This window comes from Dipodomys merriami, unplaced genomic scaffold (genome assembly GCF_024711535.1).
Source record: "Dipodomys merriami isolate MVZ:Mamm:240054 unplaced genomic scaffold, mDipMer1.0.p SCAF_7, whole genome shotgun sequence".
Lineage (NCBI taxonomy): Eukaryota > Metazoa > Chordata > Mammalia > Rodentia > Heteromyidae > Dipodomys > Dipodomys merriami.
In genome coordinates, this window is record NW_027206290.1 from 72,148,867 (window position 1) to 72,166,890 (window position 18,024).

Below are 18,024 nucleotides of genomic sequence, written 5' to 3' on the forward strand. Positions count from 1 at the left end.
CATGTCAATTGCCATGCTAGGTACAGAAATACACACATAGCAGGCATTGCCACTTCCCAGAAGAAATCTCCACCCAGCCAGAATGACGAAGAGCACTAATGTATTAAGCAGTGGGAGAAGTCCAGAGGCGGATATAACTGCAAGGTAAGTTTAAAAGCACATGGTGTGTCAAAAAAAAAAAAAAATGAGGCAGATGAATCCTGGTGGTGTATATACAGGTGTTCATTACAGCATCTTTCAACTTTTCTATATGCTTGAATTTTCCATAATAAAATGTTGAAGGGGGATGAAATTAATGCTATGACAGATGAACTTTAAGGACCTTCTAAGTGAAATTAACCAGTCACAAAAGAACCAATACTCTAAGGTTTCCATTTTCATGGGGTCTCTAAAGAAGTCAAATTCACAGTTAGGAGAACAGGAATTGCCAGAGGCTAGGGAAGGGGGGTGTGGGGATGTGTGTTCAATGAGTAACGTTTTAGTTGGGAAGATACATGCTCAAGACATATCACTCACTGAAAAACAACAACAAAACCCCACAAGTTGAAGACGACTTTGCAAGGTTTAAGTCTCATTGGCAGAAAGGAGGGAAAAACTGATGCTTGTCTATGCACAGGTAACATCCGTAAGGACATCTAATTAACTATGAATGAAGTTTTCTTCAGTGACAGAGAATAGGGCAGGGATGGAATGGAACTTTTATTTTCAATTTTCAATTTCAATCTGTTACACAGTTTTACAAACTTTTATTTATTTTTGTTGTTGTTGTTGGGCACAGTCCCTGAGGTTCTTTCACTCGAGGCTAGCAGTCTACCACTTTGAGCCTCAGTGCTGCTTGCGGTTTTCTGGTGCTAACTGGAGATAAGAGTCTCAGGGCCTTTCTTGCTTGGACTGCCTTTAAATGGCATTCATCAGATCTCAGCTTCTTGAGTAGCTAAGATTACAGGCATGGGCCACCAGTGCCCAGCAGCTTTATGAACTTTCTTTTTTTTTTTTTTGGCGGGGGAGGGGTGGTCCTGGGGCTTGAACTCAAGGCTAGGCACTGTCCCTGAGCTTCTTTTGCTCAAGGCTAGCACTCTTACCACTTGAACCGCAGCCCACTTCCAGCTTTTTCTGTTTATATGGTATTGAGGAATCGAACCCAGGCTTCATGCGTGCTAAGCAAGCACTCTACCACTAAGCCACATTCCCAGCCCCAGCTTTATGAACTTTTAAAATGTATATGTATTGCTTTTATTGTTTTTTTTTTTGTTGTTGTTGTTTCTGGTGCCAGTAATGGGGCTTAAACTCAATGCCTGGGTGCTGTCCCTTAGCTTTTTGACTCAAGGCTATTGCTCTATCAATTGAGCCATAGTTCCACTTCTGGCTTTTTGGTAGTTAATTGGAGAGTCTCATGGACTTTCCTGCCCAGGCTGGCTTCAAATCATGAACCTCAGATTTCAAACTCTTGAGTAGCTAGGATTACCGGTGTGGGCCACTGGTGCCCAGCTTGTATTGCTTTTATAATAAGTAAAAAACAGTGTGTAATGTGTCTACAGACTATGCTTATCTATGTTAAAGTGTGTCTCTGGGAACTGCAAGCTTTGAGATAAGATATGCTTTGCCTTTGTTTCTCTATCCAGCACCCATATTTTGGAGCATTCTCTTTCAAAAGCATTGGCAAACCAGTCAAAGAAGATGAAGAAATGACTATTAAGCTGTGGTGATAGGCAACGATGGTCTCAGAAATTTCCCTCACATCTTATCATCAAAAGTATTTGGGGGCGGGGCTGGGAAGGTGGCTCAGTGGTAGAGTGCTTGCCTTACATGCATGAGGCCCTGGGGTCATTTCCTCAGCACCATATAAGTAGAAAAAGCTGGAAGTGGCGCTGTGGCTCAAGTGGTAGAGCACTAGCCTTGAGCAGAAGAGCTGAGGGACAGCACCCAGGCCCAGAGCTGAGGTCCCAGACTGACCAAAAAAAAAGTACTTGGGGATGGAGGCACAGCACAGAGGTAGAGTACTGCCTAGCAAGTGTGAGACTCTGAGTTCAAATCCCAGTATAGCCAAAGGCTTAATGAATATCTTACCTCATCATATCCCAAGATTGATGCATAGAAATTATTTGTCATAAGAAGCATATTCTTCTTCAGGATATAAGAATTAACCTACAAAAGAATGACAAAAACAGAAGTATGAAAGAAAGGAAAAAAATGCTGAAAACCATGACTGTAGGGCCTTAGTAGTCACAAGCTATTGGGAGGACAAAGAGAAAGGGGTGCTTAACAAGGCAACCCGACCAGTTCTCTCATCTATCAGCATTTGTCCTAATTTGCCACCCAACATAGTTTAATGAACTGATCCCCCAACTATGTGCCTAGTTTTGTGCTAGATCCTTCAAACACCAAGTCAGAGAAACAGTGTCTTGATTGGAGAAGCATACGTTCTAGTACAGGAAACCAGCACTAAAAATGACAAAGCTGGGAACTGAGGGCTTACTCTCGCAATCTTAGCTCACTCAGGATGCTGATGCCTGAGGACCAGGGTTGGAAGCCAGCCCAGGCAGGAAAGGTGGAGAGACCCTTATCTCCAATTAACCACCAAAAACCTGGAAGTGGATTTGTGGTAGAGTGATAGCCTTGAGCAAAAATACTCAGGGGCAGCGCCAAGGCCCTGAGTTCAAGCTCATGACTGAAAAAAAAAAAAGCCTACTGCTCACCTGGTACCTCAAATTCTACTCTGAATGTGCTAAGAGAATGAGTGGATTTCAGTGCAAATGCCCTATGGGTGGGGAGCGGGGGAAGGGTGCACTGAAGGGGGCCTGAGCAGAGTCTGACATGACAGAAGACTGAGAGGCAGAGAGGGTTTTCAAGACAAGGAACAAGATGCTGAGGAGCAAGGAGAACCCCAAGGTTTTGTGTGTGGAGGCTATGGGGGAGGCAAGATGAGCAACTATGAAGTAGTAGAAACATTCATGCTAAGAGATTGTTTCACAGTGCAACTCCTAGCCAAGCCTAGTGGTGACTCACTCTTATATTCCTAGCTACTGAGGAGGCTGAGATCTGATGATCAAGGTTTGGAGTCAACCTAAGAAGACAAATTGGTGAGACTCTTATTTCCAGTTAACAAGCAAAAACCCAGAAGCAAATGTGTGGCTCAAGTGGTATAGCCCTAGCTTTGAGTGAAAAAGCTAAGCAAGAGCATGAAATACTGAATTCATGCCTCCAATACTGACACACACGCACATAAACACAGAGAGAGACAGACAGACAGACAGACACAATATAATTCCTAGCCAGGCATTGGTGGTTCATGCCTGTAATCCTAGCTACTCAGGAGGTTGACATCTAGAGTACATCAAAGCCAGCCCAGGAATTAAAGTCCCTGAGATTCTTACTTCTAAATAGCTGACAAAAAAGCTACTAGGAGGGGGTGTGTGCTTTATGGACATGAGCTCTTCTAATCCTCACCAGAACTTATAGAAGTGACTACCTCAGAGACTCTTCGAAGTGGTGTGGCCAGCCCTGGGTCATATAGTAATCTACTAATAAAGGTGAGATTAACATTGGATCAGTCCGAATCCAGAGTCAGTGCTCATTACGCCCCACAGGTGCCGGCTTCCAGGAAAATCATTTTACTTTGGATCACAAATCCAAAGACCCACGTGGCCTGGTGCCAGTGGCTCATGCCTGTAATCCTAGCTACTCAGAAGGCTTAGATCTGAGGATCGAGGTTCAAAGCCAGCCCAGGCAGAAAAGTCTGTGAGACTCTTTTTTTTTTTTTTTTTGGGTCCGGTCGTGGGGCCTGAACTCTGGGCCTGAGCGCTGTCCCTCAGCTCTTCAGCTCAAGGCTAGCACTCTACCACTTGAGCCACAGCGCCACTTCCGGCTTTTTTCTTTTTGCTTATGTGGTGCTGAGGAATCGAACCCAGGGCTTTGAGCATGCAAGGCAAGCGCTCTACCACTGAGCCACCTTCCCAGCCCCTGTGAGACTCTTATCTCTAATTAACCACCAGAAAACTGGAAGTGGTGCTGTGGCTCAAGTGGTAGAGCGCTTGCCTTGAGCTGAAGAGCTGAGGGACAGTACCCCAGATCCAGAGTTCAAGCCCCACAGCGGACAAAAAACAAAAAACAAACCTAGGTGATTTTATCCTAAGGATCAGAACTGGTCTCTGTAGAAGCGCAGAAAAGGTACAATGATTAGATTTAGTCAGAAAACCCGGGTTCAAGTCATGGCTCTTCTATGGACATTGGATGGGATCTTGATGTCTTCTTAAGGCCCTGCATGCAAGGGCTGTTTTGGAGAGCAAATGAGTTAGTATATATTCATTCATTAACTTAACAACATAGCCTGAAACCCTTGTTGAAATGCAGAGTGCCCTGCAAATGGAAGGAGTTATGAGTAACACCTTCTGGTTTGCTTATATAAAATGAAAACCAGTTCCAATACTTTATAGTCATGGATAATTTTCAAAAATGAAGAGAGAATTGTGAAGCTCAAGGCTGGAAAATGTGAGATTGGTAGTACTTGGGAATGCAAACCATGACCTTTCCTGCCCACCTTCAACCCAGACCACATGAGCCATCCATCCTTTATGTTCTCGGAGCTGGGTGTACACTGCTCCCTCTAGGTACACAGCATAGTTTACAGAGTTCCAGTCAGCCTCTCCCACCTGTCTGAGAATTGCTCTAGTGTCATGGGAACCATGACTAATTAACATTAGCACCCCAACATCCTGGTGAGGGCCTGGTCCAGAGGCTAAGACAGGCACATTGGTAACTAAATCCTATGGAGTACCACTCAAAGCATGTTTGTCCAATAACTCTAGTTATTTTGGTTTTGCTTTTGACATTTCCCTGTGTCTCTGAAATTCCAGACACAAGTACTATCAAACATGTGCAACAACTTCCAAATGGGCTAGGGTGCAAGAGTCAAGAACCCAGCTAGAGTTAAGAGTTCATTTCTTCTGTCATGTGAGGCTGAGACTTCAAATGGACCTCTTTGTTTTTTGTTTTTTTGTTTTTGTTTTTTTTTGTCAGTCATGAGGCTTGAACTCTGGGCCTAAGCACTGTCCCTCAGCTCTTCAGCTCAAGGCAAGCACTCCACCACTTGAGCCGGAACGCCACTTCTGGTTTTCTGGTGGTTTATTTATTGGAAATAGGAGTTTTATGGACTTTCCTGCCCAGGCTGGCTTTGAACCATGATCCTCAGATCTCAGCCAAATGGACCTCTTAATACTCATGTTAGAGTGCTCCTTTCCTCCCATTCCAGTTGTTTTTTCTTTTTCTTTCTCTCTCTCTTTCACTTTCTTTCCTTCTTCTTCTTTCTTCTTCCTCCTCCTCCTCCTCCTCCTCCTCCTCCTCTTCCTCCTCCTCCTTCTTCTTTTTTGTTAGTCATGGGGCTTGAACTCTAAGCCTAGGCACTGTGCCTCAGCTCTTCAGCTCAAGGAGAGTGCTCTACCACCTGAGCCACAGCACCACTTCCAGTTTTGTGGTGGTTAATTGAAGTCTTACAGACTTTCTTGCCCCAGGCTGGCTTTGAACTGCTATCCTCAGATCTCAGCCTCTTGAGTAGCTAGGATTACAGGCGTGAGCCACCAGCGCCTGGCACCAGTTATTTTCTAACTATGCAAGCACAAAAGGACAATCCCAAGCAGCGCCTCTCTTAGGAAACATTCATTCAACACGTCCAGCAGAGGCAGCTTACAGGGGGCATCGCACCATTAACTTCAGAGTTGGACGAGTCCTCCAGATTACCTACTTCAGTACCTCCGAGGAAATGGCGAACTGAGGCCCAACATTGGGAATAGACTCATCCAAGGTCACAAATCAAGTCAGCGTCACAGTCAGGATTAGAATCTATAATTTATGGGTGTTTTTCCTACTTCCCTATCTGTAGGGTTATTTCCAGAGATCACCAACAGCTTGCTCTACAAACCTTAGTTCTGACTTTCCAGCAAGGTCCAAGAACACACAAATGCATTTTCTCCCATTGAGGTGCACCTGCATCCTGGCTGGCTACTGCCCAGGAAGTCTGGGTACAGGAGTGGAGCTCCTTCTTAGCAAGGCTCTTCTGCCTCCTGGTCCTCTAACTCAGTGACCTATAAGCGATCTCTTCCCTCTCACCTCTAGATGAGAGATGGCAAACGGCCACAGTAAGGAATGGTTCTCAGATATCATCACCCAGGCTGGATTAGATCATGAAAAGGACCCTTCCTGGAACAGGCTGGAAGCTCCATCACTGCAGACACATGATCTGAAGGCAACAGGTGAGGGTAAAGTGACAGCAGCTTCCTGAAGTGCTGGACTCACCCCACCAGGCCCTTCTCTTCAGCTCAGCAGGCAAGGATAGTCTGGAGCTTCCCTGTTGGATTTTACTCACTCACTTGGCCTTTTGTTCACTCGTGTGCAGGTTTCCTGTCTCCCCAGGGTCAGGCCTTTCTCTGTGGAGTACCCTGATCACGAATCCACAGATGCCCCAGCAGAAGAGAAACTCCTCCCGGATAGCGTTGAGCTGCTTGCTTATTAAACTCTTATCCTTTCCATAATGCTTTGCTATTTTATAAAAACCCATACATACTGCAGCACCACATGGGAAAAGTTTCCTTTTATATTAGTTACTCATATTTTCCCATTTATTTAAGCTATTAAAATTCATGCAGGTATTTTATAAGCCATCAGGATTCGGTGACTGGTATTACTGAATGTTTCATAATAAACTAAACAGAAGAAATCAGAGGGTTAAATGATGACTGCAATTCCTGTAATGACTTAATTAAATTTTTATTGAGAACATAAACCATGACGTAATTGCTAGCCAACCATGGCTCTGCTTTCCCAGCATGTCACAGAGCGGGAGTCCTCAATAGGAGGCTAGGCGAAATGATCAGCAGGTCTCTGCTGAAATGGGGAGGGGAGCAAGGCTCATGTAACACACTCAATAAATTATCCGTTCATTTTTAAACAAAGTCCATGAGTTATAATATATTTGCCATGCACTTTTTATGACATAATAAAAATGTTACCTTAAGGATTACTTAACACATACTACAAATGTTATAGCAGAGGCAGGCACAAGGGGCAAAGAAAACAAACATGAGCAGGCCAGGGACGGGTCCTGGAGTTTATGTCAGGGGGTGGGGAAGGGAATGGCATAGTATATTAAAAGGGAATGCAAAAAACAGGGGGTTGGGGAGGGGGAAGGGATGCAAGAGTTCAGGGTTCCTAATCAGCAGATTAATGAATGAGACAGGCTATAGGGAACACAAGCAAGAAGGAATCTTGCAAGGCACATTTTAAATTAATGGAGTATTCTCAGAGAGGAATATTAGCTTTAAAGAGATGCCAGTTCATTTGAGGCCAATTCGCTGGCCTCTTTCCCTTTCCACTGTTGCAGCTCTTAAAGAGGTTTATGTGACTGTTTAACAGAGGAACCAGACTATGTGGATATAGAGACTGATAGGATATTGAGTTTTAACGTCTCTGTGAGCTCTAGAAGGTTTTTCAAGATGTATCCTTTGTTGTTTTCCTTTCCTCATCTCTAGCCTCCCACCGTCACCTCCCTCAGCCAACCTTGTGTCATTCCACAGCTGTGTAATGCTCTCTGCCACATATCTATTGGATGATGATGGAAGGGATGCTACCTCTGCCTCCTCCTCCTCTTCCCCTTCCTCTTCCTCTTCCTCCCCCTCCTCTTCCTCTTCCTCCTCTTCCTCCTCCTCCTTCGTCTTCTTCTTCTTTGTCTTTTTGTCAGTTGTGGGGTTTGAACTCTGGGCCTAGGCACTGTCCCTCAGCTCTTCAGCTCAAGGCTAAGGCTCTACCATTTGAGCTACAGTGCATCTTCTAAGACCTAGATCCTGCATTACATTCTCCACAAAACCTCTCTTCTCCCTAGTCCACAGGTGCCACAAAAGTGATTCAAATCCAGAAACATGAGCTGGGTACTGGTGGCTCATACCTATAATCCTAGCTATTCAGGAGGCTGAGACATGGAGGATTAAGGTTCAAAGACAGTCCTGGCAGAGAAGTCTGTGAGATCTCATATCTAAATTAACCAGAAAAAATGTCAGGCTGGAGGTATGGCTCAAGTAGTAGAACACCAAGCATGAGCAAGAAAGTCAAGCAAGAGTGTAAGGCCCTGAGTTCAAACCCTGATACTGAGATTAAAAAAAAAATCAGGTGCAAGTCATGCAGTTTACTGCTTGCCAATTGCTAAGAATTGAAGCAAGAGCTTAATACATATTAACTCAATAGAGTACGGTTATTTTCTGTTTTAGAAAAAGGGAGCCAGATACAGGTGGCTCATACTTTTAATCCTAGCTACTTAGGATGCTGAAATCTGAGGATCACAGTTCAAAGCCAGCCCAGGCAGAAAAGTCTGTGAGACTCTTATCTCCAATTAACTACCAAAATGCTGGAAGTGCAGCTGTGGCTGAATGGGATAGTGCCAGCCTTGGGGGGGAAAAAATAGCTCAGACCCTTAGTTCGAGCCCCAGGACTGGAACCAAAAGGAAAAAGGGGAGAAAACAATCTTTGTGTGTTGGGGGGGGGCCTGCACTAATGGTGAGGGGAGGGAGAATGGAAGAAAGCTGGTGCAGGAAGGCACAGGAACTGAAAAGCCTGAGGTGGGAATAAGCGAGAGACGTAGCTCAGTGGTTCAGTGCTTGCCTGGCATGTGCAAAGCTATGAGCTTAATTCCTAGCACAACAAAAAAGTAAAAATAAATCATTTCAAACATTTAATGCAACAGGAAGCTTTGTAGATGATGCCTTTTTTAAAGTGTTCTTTTTTTAAAGTTTTTGGGGGGAATGGGAAGGGTCTAGAGAAAAGAAGGTAGAAGAGATTAGTACTGAGATTTAAGCTCAGATCCTTGTACTCACTAGACAGGAGCTCCACCACTTGAGCCATACCCCCAGCCCTTTTTGCTTTCACATTTTTGCCCAGGCTGGTGTGGTCCACCAGACTTCTATTTCTACTTCCCAAGTAGTTGGAATAATAGGCATGCACCATCACAGCCAGCTTTTCCTGCTATTGTTGAAATGGGAACTCAGTCTTTTGCTGGGCTGGTTTGAAACCACAACTCTTCTATTTCTGTCCCCTGCTGCCCTAGCTGGGATTACAAGCATGAGCCATCATGCCTGACTGATATGTTATCTCTTTACAATAATACTAAAAAGGGGACATTACTGTCCTCATTTATAGAAAAGCTATCACCTCATTTTTCTGTGGAGCTTTTCTTTTCTTTTCTTTTCTTTTTTTTGTTGGTCGTGGGGCCTGAACTCAGGGCCGGGGCGCTGTCCCTTAGCTTTTCAGCTCAAGGCTAGCGCTCTACCACTTGAGCCATAGTGCCACTTTTAGCTTTTTCTGCTTATGTGGTGCTGAGGAATCGAACCCAGGGCCTCATGCATGCAAGGCAAGCACTCTACCACTGAGCCACCTTCCCAGCCACTGTGGAGCTTTTCAAGTCTTCCCAAAGCTTGTGTGTTTTTCCTTCATGGAGGTTTTTACATTTCCACCAGGAACATTTACTGGACTATTTTAAGTCTGTTTATAGGCTACTCGGCCTCTACACAGTACATTAGACTGTTAGCTCCCTGAAGGCAAAAGCAGCACACTGTATAGTACACAACAGGAAAATTAGTCAATGTGTTCTCATCATAATTAAGTCTCAAAGTATGATGTCCACATATTTCTGTAAGTTTCCAAAAAGCTCCCTGAGAACAAGAACTTGAGGAGAGGCTGAACCAGTCCATACACCTGCTGCTGTTTGCAGGGTTTTCAGTATAACCCTACTCTAGCTGAGGAGGCCTGACTTCTGAAGTCTGTCCTTCTTGTTATCTCTGAAAATCCACTTGCCTCTTAAATATAGCTCTTTCACTGAAACTAGTCTCCAGACTATCTCCTATTCCACTATGACCACTTGCTAGAGATCTAGATTTGGAGCAAACATACTCATAAGGAAGTCCTAAATAAAGAGGACAGCTTCTGGCCGGGCGCTGGTGGCTCACACCTGTAATCCTAGCTACTCAGGAGGCTGAGATCTGAGGATCACAGTTCAAAGCCAGTCCAGGCAGGAAAGTCTGTGACACTCTTATCTCCAATAAGCCGCTAGAAAACCGGAAGTGGCGCTGTGGCTCAAGCGGTAGAGCGCTCGCCTTGAGCTGAAGGATAGCGCCCAAGCCCAGAGTTCAAGCCCCATGACTGACAAAAAAAAAAAAAAAAGAGGACAGATTCTGACAGAGCTTCTGTGGCTGTAAGAGTCACCCTAATGAGTTAACAGCCAACCACTTTCAGAAGTAAATAGGTTAAACATGAATTGGCCTTCCATTCTTATATCCCCTCAAGTGGGCCCTGGAAATATATTATAAAACATCCTTGGAATTAGCTTTTTGTTTATTCTTCCAAGTTTAAGTGCCCTTGGTCAACAAGTACTAAGTGCATGAAAGTTTTGGTCAGGCTTTGGTTTTCTGTTGTTGTCAAAAACAATATTTGGAAAGTAAAAAGTTTAATTTATTAGTGATCATTAATGGTCAATTATCAAGGTAGAACCAAACCTGAAATGTAAGCAAAAGAGAACTGCAAGGCGGGTGCTGGTAGCTCATGCCTGTAATCCTAGCTACTCGGGATGCTGAGATCTGAGGAGTGCAGTTCAAGGCTAGCCCAGGCAGAAAAGTCCCATGAGACTCTTATCTCCAATTAATCACTCAAAAACTTAAAGTGGAGCTGTGGCTCAAAGTGGTAGAGCACTAGCCTTGAGCAAAAGAGCTCAGGGAGAGCACCAAGGCCTTGAGTTCAAGTCCTACAACCAACAAAAAAAAAAAGGGGAAGGGAGAGAGATTTGCATTCACACCTACTAGGATGATTGTAATTCACAGTGCAAAGAAAAGGAAAGTTGGAATATTCCTGAGGGAATGTAACACATAGCCACTGTGGGAAAGTTTCTCAAAAGGTTAAACATAGAATTAGCTTATGACCCAGAAACACTACTCCTAAGTTTATATCCAAAAGAAATGCAAGCAAGGAATGGAATGAATACTTATAAGGCTCACAGGAGCCTTATTCACAACAGTTAAAAGGGGGAAACAACTCAAGTGACCATTGAGAAATGAATGGATAAATAAAATGGATAAACACACATATTTATATATATAGAATATTATTCAGCCATTATACTGCATGGTTTAATATACTGCATGCTACCAAATAGATGGACTTTTTTTTTTTTTGTAGCACTAGAGCTGTGGTTCAAGTGGTAGAGAGCTAGCCTTGTTCATTTTAAGTCCTTGAGTTCAAACCTAGGACAGCATAAGAAAGAAGGAAGGAAGGAAGGAAGGAAGGAAGGAAGGAAGGAAGGAAGGAAGGAAGGAAGGAAGGAAGGAGGAAAGAATTGATGGTAAGGGGAAAAAAGAAAAAGAAAGAAAGAAAGAGAGAGAAAAAAAAAGAGAGAGAGAGGGAAGGGAAGGAAAAAAGGGAGGGAGGGAGGAAGGGAGAAAGGAAGGAAGGAGAGGGAGAGGGAGGGTGGGATAAAGAAGGTAGTCTGACACAGAAATACAAACATTATGTGGTTCCACATATTTGAGGTACTTAGGCAAATTCAGAGACGAGAAGTAGGATAGAGGCTACCTGAGTCTGAGGAAAGGGAGAACTGGAGAATTTACTATGTAATGGATAGAGTCTTTGTTGGGGATGATGAAAAGTTTTAGGTATAGATAGTGATGATGTTTGCACAATTTAGTATCCTTAAACTGCACATATACAAATGGCTAAAATCATAAATATCACAACGCATATTTTATCACAATAAGAGAAAATTTCTATAATAAACCATTTTCCTTAGATAGGTTACTTCAATCTGTGACTTAGCCCCGAGTATATCGGAGCCTCTCTTACTACAACCCCATTCTGCACCGTAGCTACAGGAAGTAATTTGTGTTCCTTACTAGACCACTAGCTTCTGCCTGCAAAATTCTGTATTATCTTGTTCAGGGTTGACATGTATGTATTGAGTATTTCAGGTATTGCTATGTGTACTGGAGGTGAGACAATAAAATAATTCCTATCAAGTCATCATCTCAGGTGTGTGTGTGTGTGTGTGTGTGTGTGTGTGTGTGTGTGTGTGTGTGTGTGTGTGTGTGTGTGTGTGTGTGTGTGTGTGTGTGTGTGTGTGTGTGTGTGTGTGTGTGTGTGTGTGTGTGTGTGTGTGTGTGTGTGTAGTGTAGTACAGGTTGGGGAATGAAAGGCTTCAGAAAGAAGTAACTTTCATTGTACTGCATAGTAGAGGGGAAACAGGTATTTCAGACTGGGTATGTGCAAAGTCACAGAAAGGGAAACAGGCAAAATATTTCCAGAGGAAAAGTCTACAGCAAAGAACACAGGATAGGCAGAAGCAGAAGGCAGAAGCCAAAAGGCACTTGGCACTTTCTGTAAATGGCCCTGAATACCACATGAAAGAGGGACAGGAGGGATTCTAGGCACAAGGAAGTTTCATGAACAGATTTTATTTTCAAAAAGTAACCCTAGTAGTTTAGACCCTAAGAGCTGAAGGAAGGACCAGAGGCAGAAACTCCAGGAGGCTGTGCAGTAGTTCACATGAGAGTCAGTACAGAAGTCAGTCAATGTAAGCTGCAACAGGATACAGAGGAAGGAATGTGTTCCTGAGAAATGATGGGAAGGGCAGGTGATCGATCACATGGATGCAAAAAGACAAACAGTGAAGCCATGACTTGCACTGAATCAGACCTCACTGAGGGAAACAAAAGAAAAGAAAGGTACTAAAAGAATGCAACACTATATGCAGTCACACACACGAATGACTTTGTGACCCTGGCAGCACTAAGAGTAGACAACCAGTCTTGCAGAGTTTGAGCAATCACTGTGCCCTTAATGTCTCCTAGATTGTGGTAATGGAAAATCTTACTTGGATAAGATGTAATATGAGCAAGATGTGTATTTAGCTTGAGCCCAGCAGGCATCACCAAGGGTGAGGGGTACAGCAGGCCAGGGTCTGGGAGCCCGTCCCCTCCTTTCCAGTAATTTGTGCACTGCATGTCAGCAGATGTCATTCCTCTAGGTCTTCTGTGTGCTACTTGTAGCCACAAGGTCTGATGACTGACAGCGAGAACGTGCTGACACATTCAGGTTTTCAGAGACATTCATAGGCTCCTAATTGCACCCTGGGCCTCGTGACTACATTTATGAGTGCACAAAGCTGCAGGCACAATTTTCCTTTTTTAATGATTTTTTTAATTAAACATTGGCAGAGTGGGTACAATGGAAAACTACAAGATGCTTGTTCCCCATCACTACTGGCCATCTTAGATATGCAAACAGGTAAAAACAGATAATCCACATTTTAGCAAGTTCTTGGCTAGTAGAGCCATGACAAGGCAATGTCACTTGTCATGGATGCTAAGTAAGGATCTAAACAAGTTAGGGGACCTTCAGGCAACACTGAGATCATGGACCCCAGTATCCTTTCCCACTCAGCAATCCTCAGGAGATATACATCACCTGGATGGCAACTTTTTTTTTTTTTTTTTTTTGGTCTGGTCGTGGACCTGAACTCTGGGCCTGGGCGCTGTCCCTCAGCTCTTCAGCTCAAGGCTAGCGCTCTACCACTTGAGCCACAGTGCCACTTCCGGCTTTTTTCCCCCTGCTTATGTGGTGCTGAGGAATCGAAACCATGGCCTCAGGCATGCAAGGCAAGCGCTCTACCACTGAGCCACCTTCCCAGCCCCGATGGCAACTTCTTCAGAGGATCATCTTAGCCTTGTCTTCTCCAGTGACAGGGAATAAAAGAGGCAGAGTGGCCCCAATGAACCAAGTTACATAAGTTAGCTGGGCACAACAGGCCAGACTAAAATCTACAGCCCAAACAATGAAGTAGACATTTCCATTGTTTCCTGTAGACCACAAAATGATTGTCTGTCATTGCCATGTCTTAATTACTGTTCAGAGCTATAAAGATTCCCAATATTGATCCCCATGATAATTCAAGAAAAATGCCATTCTTGGCTATAGAGACAAGGAAATAGAGGGTCAGAAAGGTAAAGTATCAAGGTAAATTATCAAGATGTATGTTCACAGAGGGTTTGGAGGGGTGGCTCAAGTGGTAGAGCATCTGCCTAGCAAATGCAAGGCTCTGAGAGTTCAAACTCTATTATTGAAGGGAAAAAAATCTCACAGAAACATGGTCTTCTGACTCTCAATCCAGCATCTTTCCTGTGACAGTGTATTGTCTAGACTGATCTTGAGATCAACTCTTGGGTTCAGAATTCAACCTCTTGATTTCTAAGACAATCTTTTAAGACTCAGACTTTCCATTCAGTAGATAGCTTACCCTGAGAACGTATCCTGGGAATGGCTAGATTGGAACTCTTGTGTTCCACTTTCATCTGAGGGTTCCCTAAAAGGGACTCACTAGTTGACTGTGAGCTCTGACAGCAGTCCCAATGTCTAAGGTAACTCTTTTCTTGTCCTCTATTTTCATTAAAATATTTTTTAGAGGGTATTTTATCCAAAGGAAGGAGAAAACCTCTGCTAAAGCTATGTGTATTAAAGAGTTTTTTGTTTGTTTGTTTTGCCAGTCCTGGGGACCAAACTCAGAGCCTGGGCCTTCCCTGAGCATCTTTTGCTCAAGGCTCACTCTACCACTCGAGCCACAGCGCCTCTTCTGGCCTTTTCTGTTTATGTGGTATTGAGGAATCAAACCCAGGGCTTCATGCATGTTAGGCAAACACTCTACCACTAAGCCACCTTTCCCAGTCCCAGATATCTCTTTAGTGGTCTGTATTCAAGTCCCAACAAAGAAAAACACATTATCTAAGTAACATTTAGGCCCCAGGAGCCATTTTCCCACTTCATGACTCTGGAAAACAAATCACACTGGGCCTCAGTGGTCACATCAAAACTTTGCCAGAAGCTGGGAGCGGGTGGCTCATGCCTGTAATCCTAGCTACTCAGGAGGCTGAGATCTGAGGACCAGGGTTCAAAGCCAGCCTGGGCAGGAAACTCCAGGAGACTCTTATCTCCAATAAACCACTAGAAAACCAGAAGTGGTGCTGTGGCTCAAGCGGTAGAGTGCTCGCCTTGAGCTGAAGAGCACAGGGACAGTACCCAAGCCCAGAGTTCAAGCCCCACAACCGACCAAAAAAAAAAACAAAAAACAAAAAAACCTATGCCAGACACTGCCTTTCCTTTTCTTTCTTCATTAACAATAGAGGCAAAAATGTTAACAGTAAGTAAGACTAACAATGGCAGTAAGTATCTATCTAGCTTTCTAGCCCTGCTTAAAGAGCCCCACACTCAATTACACATTAACTCTCACAATGCTTTAGGATACGACGTGGGTAGTACACTTATCCCTTCCTATGTTATAGAGGATTAGCTGACCTACAGATTAAAGTCCCTTAGATAAGGCTGCGTGGCTGGGGCGGGATCTGAGCTCCGTGGCTTTTGTGCCCAATCACTCCTTAACTAACCCTGTGGCCTGCCTTGGAAAGGAGGTTCCAAACCCAATCTGTCTCTCCCCTCTCTCCCTCTCTCCCTCTCCCTCTCTCCCCCTCCCTCTCTCTCTCTTCCCTCTCTCTCTGTCACACACACACACACACACACACACACACACACACACACACACACACACACACACACACACACACACACACACACACGAGTGCTGCCTCTCCCCTGAGCCCCTGGAGCTTTGCCTGCTTTCTTGCCCCTCCCTCTCTTCACAGCCTAGCTTTGGGACAGCTTCTCTAGGAAGCTTGTAGCAAAAACAAAACAAAAATAGTGGGTAAACTCTTATCTTATTTGTTCATCGCTTTAGTTTGGAAATGAACCTAGGAAAGATTCAACTTCATTTCTCTTGTTGGCATTAACTAGATTGTAAACCCTGTAGGGTCATTTCTTCCTGGCACTTTGGGATTAGCACATGGTAAGAGACAAAGATATTCTTTGAATAAATAAATGAATCAGACAATCCTTAATGGAGACACATAAATGAATAATGATGCTGGATCAAAGGGAAATATTCACACCTTCATCAAGTGGATATTCAATACTAACCATAAACCAAGTACTGTTCTAGAAACAAAGGAAGCAGGGGTGAACAAGACAGTTTCAGAAAGCTGAGGAAGAACAAGAAGCAAAATAAGTAAATATATAGAATATATATAAGAACATATATAGAGAATATAGAGAACAGATAGATAGATAGAATGATAGGTGGCACGATACTTTATTGCCATCTAAGGACTCAAATGGGCAGTGCCAGGTGTGATGCATGGTTCATACATGTGGGAACAGGTTAGGAGCCTACTGCTAGCAACTGACCGGCACTGACAGGCCTTTGCAATGACTCACTCAGTGACAGAACCAGTGTCATTTACTGGAGGCTTTACTATAAATTCCTGGAGGCTAAAACTGCATTTTGTGACCACTCCCACTCCCTAAGACAATGCCTTGCACATAGCAGGCACTGAGTGAGCTCTTCAAGGCAGTGTAGCACCTGGGATTATGAGAGAAGAAGCACTAGCAACAGGTCCTCACAATCATCGCTGCTCTCCACTTCCATGCTAGGCCAGACCCAACAAGCCTTACTTCCTACAGGGAGAATCATGGTTGGCAAGCAACTTACCTTGGGTCTCAAAGCATAGTAGATGATAAACATCTTCTGACTTTGAAAAAGGGGATAGACATAAATATCTGTGCTCAAAATGCCCAAGACAACTGGGTTCATTTGAAATCCAAAGGATTTTAGCAAAAGGGCATGGAGTTGAAAAAAATGGGGTAGGAGATATTCAGGCCACTGAGGGCTCATTGGGAGTTATCTTTATTTTTCCTCTAACCACACAGGAACCACAAAAGTCTGTCGATTCTTAACCTCAACAGCTCAATTGCCCACAGCCTAGAAAAGGAACAACACACACTTTACACCTTTTATTATTCTAACAGAATTTCTCTCCTGAGAGTAGAAAGGGTCAAAAGTCCAACACCCCAAATATATATCTTTATAAGTCATGAGCAAAGAAGCATTACACCAGACAGTTATTTAAAAAAAAAAAGTCACAGTGAACAGAGCTGAGTAGGAGGTGTTAGAAAACTCACTCCAAGTAATTTATTCACTGGGAACCACAAAGGGCTTTCCCAAGAACAGCAAAAACACCATTAATTTCTCCAATGCCCTTCCTTTCAAAGGGCTCCAAACACTTCACACGTTTCATTTTAACTTGTCCTCAAAGGCTCCAAAATAAGAGGTTACTATTTCCCCAGGTACAGAGGGAAAAACTAAAGCATCTGCCATCCTGCTGTGCCCAAGTCATCCTCATGAACTGAGCCAACAGCAGCTCAATGCCTGCCATGGGCTTCCCCCAGGCCGTCTTGATCAGGAGATCAAAAGAGGAAGGACATGATCCCATTCTTCAAAAGGCCAGAATCTAGTGTAGCATCAACAGATACATCCCTTTATGCTTATGTGAAATGTCACTGAAAAGGTCTATACACAGCAACCTGAAAGTACCCATTTATCACTAACTAATATGTACCTTACTCTTTGCTGTCATGCTATTTATATCATTCAATAATGTGAGGGCTATACAGAAAGTAATGAAGATAAAAAAAATTTGCTCAGGATCCTACGGTCACATCATGGCCAAAGTGGGATTAGAACCTAGTGTATCTAGCTGAGAAGTTAATGTGATGGGAAGTGGTTGTTTGGGAAACTAGGAGTTAGCCTCTGGACTCGTGTGTGTGTGTGTGTGTGTGTGTGTGTGTGTGTGTGTGTGTGTGTGTGTGTGTGTGTGTGTGTGTGTGTGTGTGTGTGTGTGTGTGTGTGTGTGTGTGTGTGTGTGTGTGTGTGTGTGTGTGTGTGTGTGTGTGTATGTCTCACACTCATGCTCTTCTTGATTGCGCCTGGCTAGTGCTCTACTAGCCTCCAATCTAGAATTTCCTGGGTTAAATGGAGATGGTGCCCTGTGGACTTTTCTACCTGGTCTGGCTTCAGACCTCAATCTTGAGGTCTTAGCCTCCTGATTACACCTAGCATTACAG

The 18,024-nt window shown here is 43.8% G+C and overlaps 1 protein-coding gene across 3 annotated transcripts in view; it reads right to left on the reverse strand.

The window, feature by feature from the left end:
* Nucleotides 1-18,024, reverse strand: part of Uqcc1 (ubiquinol-cytochrome c reductase complex assembly factor 1) — an 87,745-nt gene that overhangs the window by 7,900 nt on the left and 61,821 nt on the right. For all 3 annotated transcript variants that reach the window (XM_070007147.1, XM_070007145.1, XM_070007146.1), the window contains one exon: nt 2,068-2,145. In XM_070007147.1, coding sequence (XP_069863248.1) covers nt 2,068-2,145 — 78 coding nt within the window. The remainder of the gene's footprint in view (nt 1-2,067; nt 2,146-18,024) is intronic.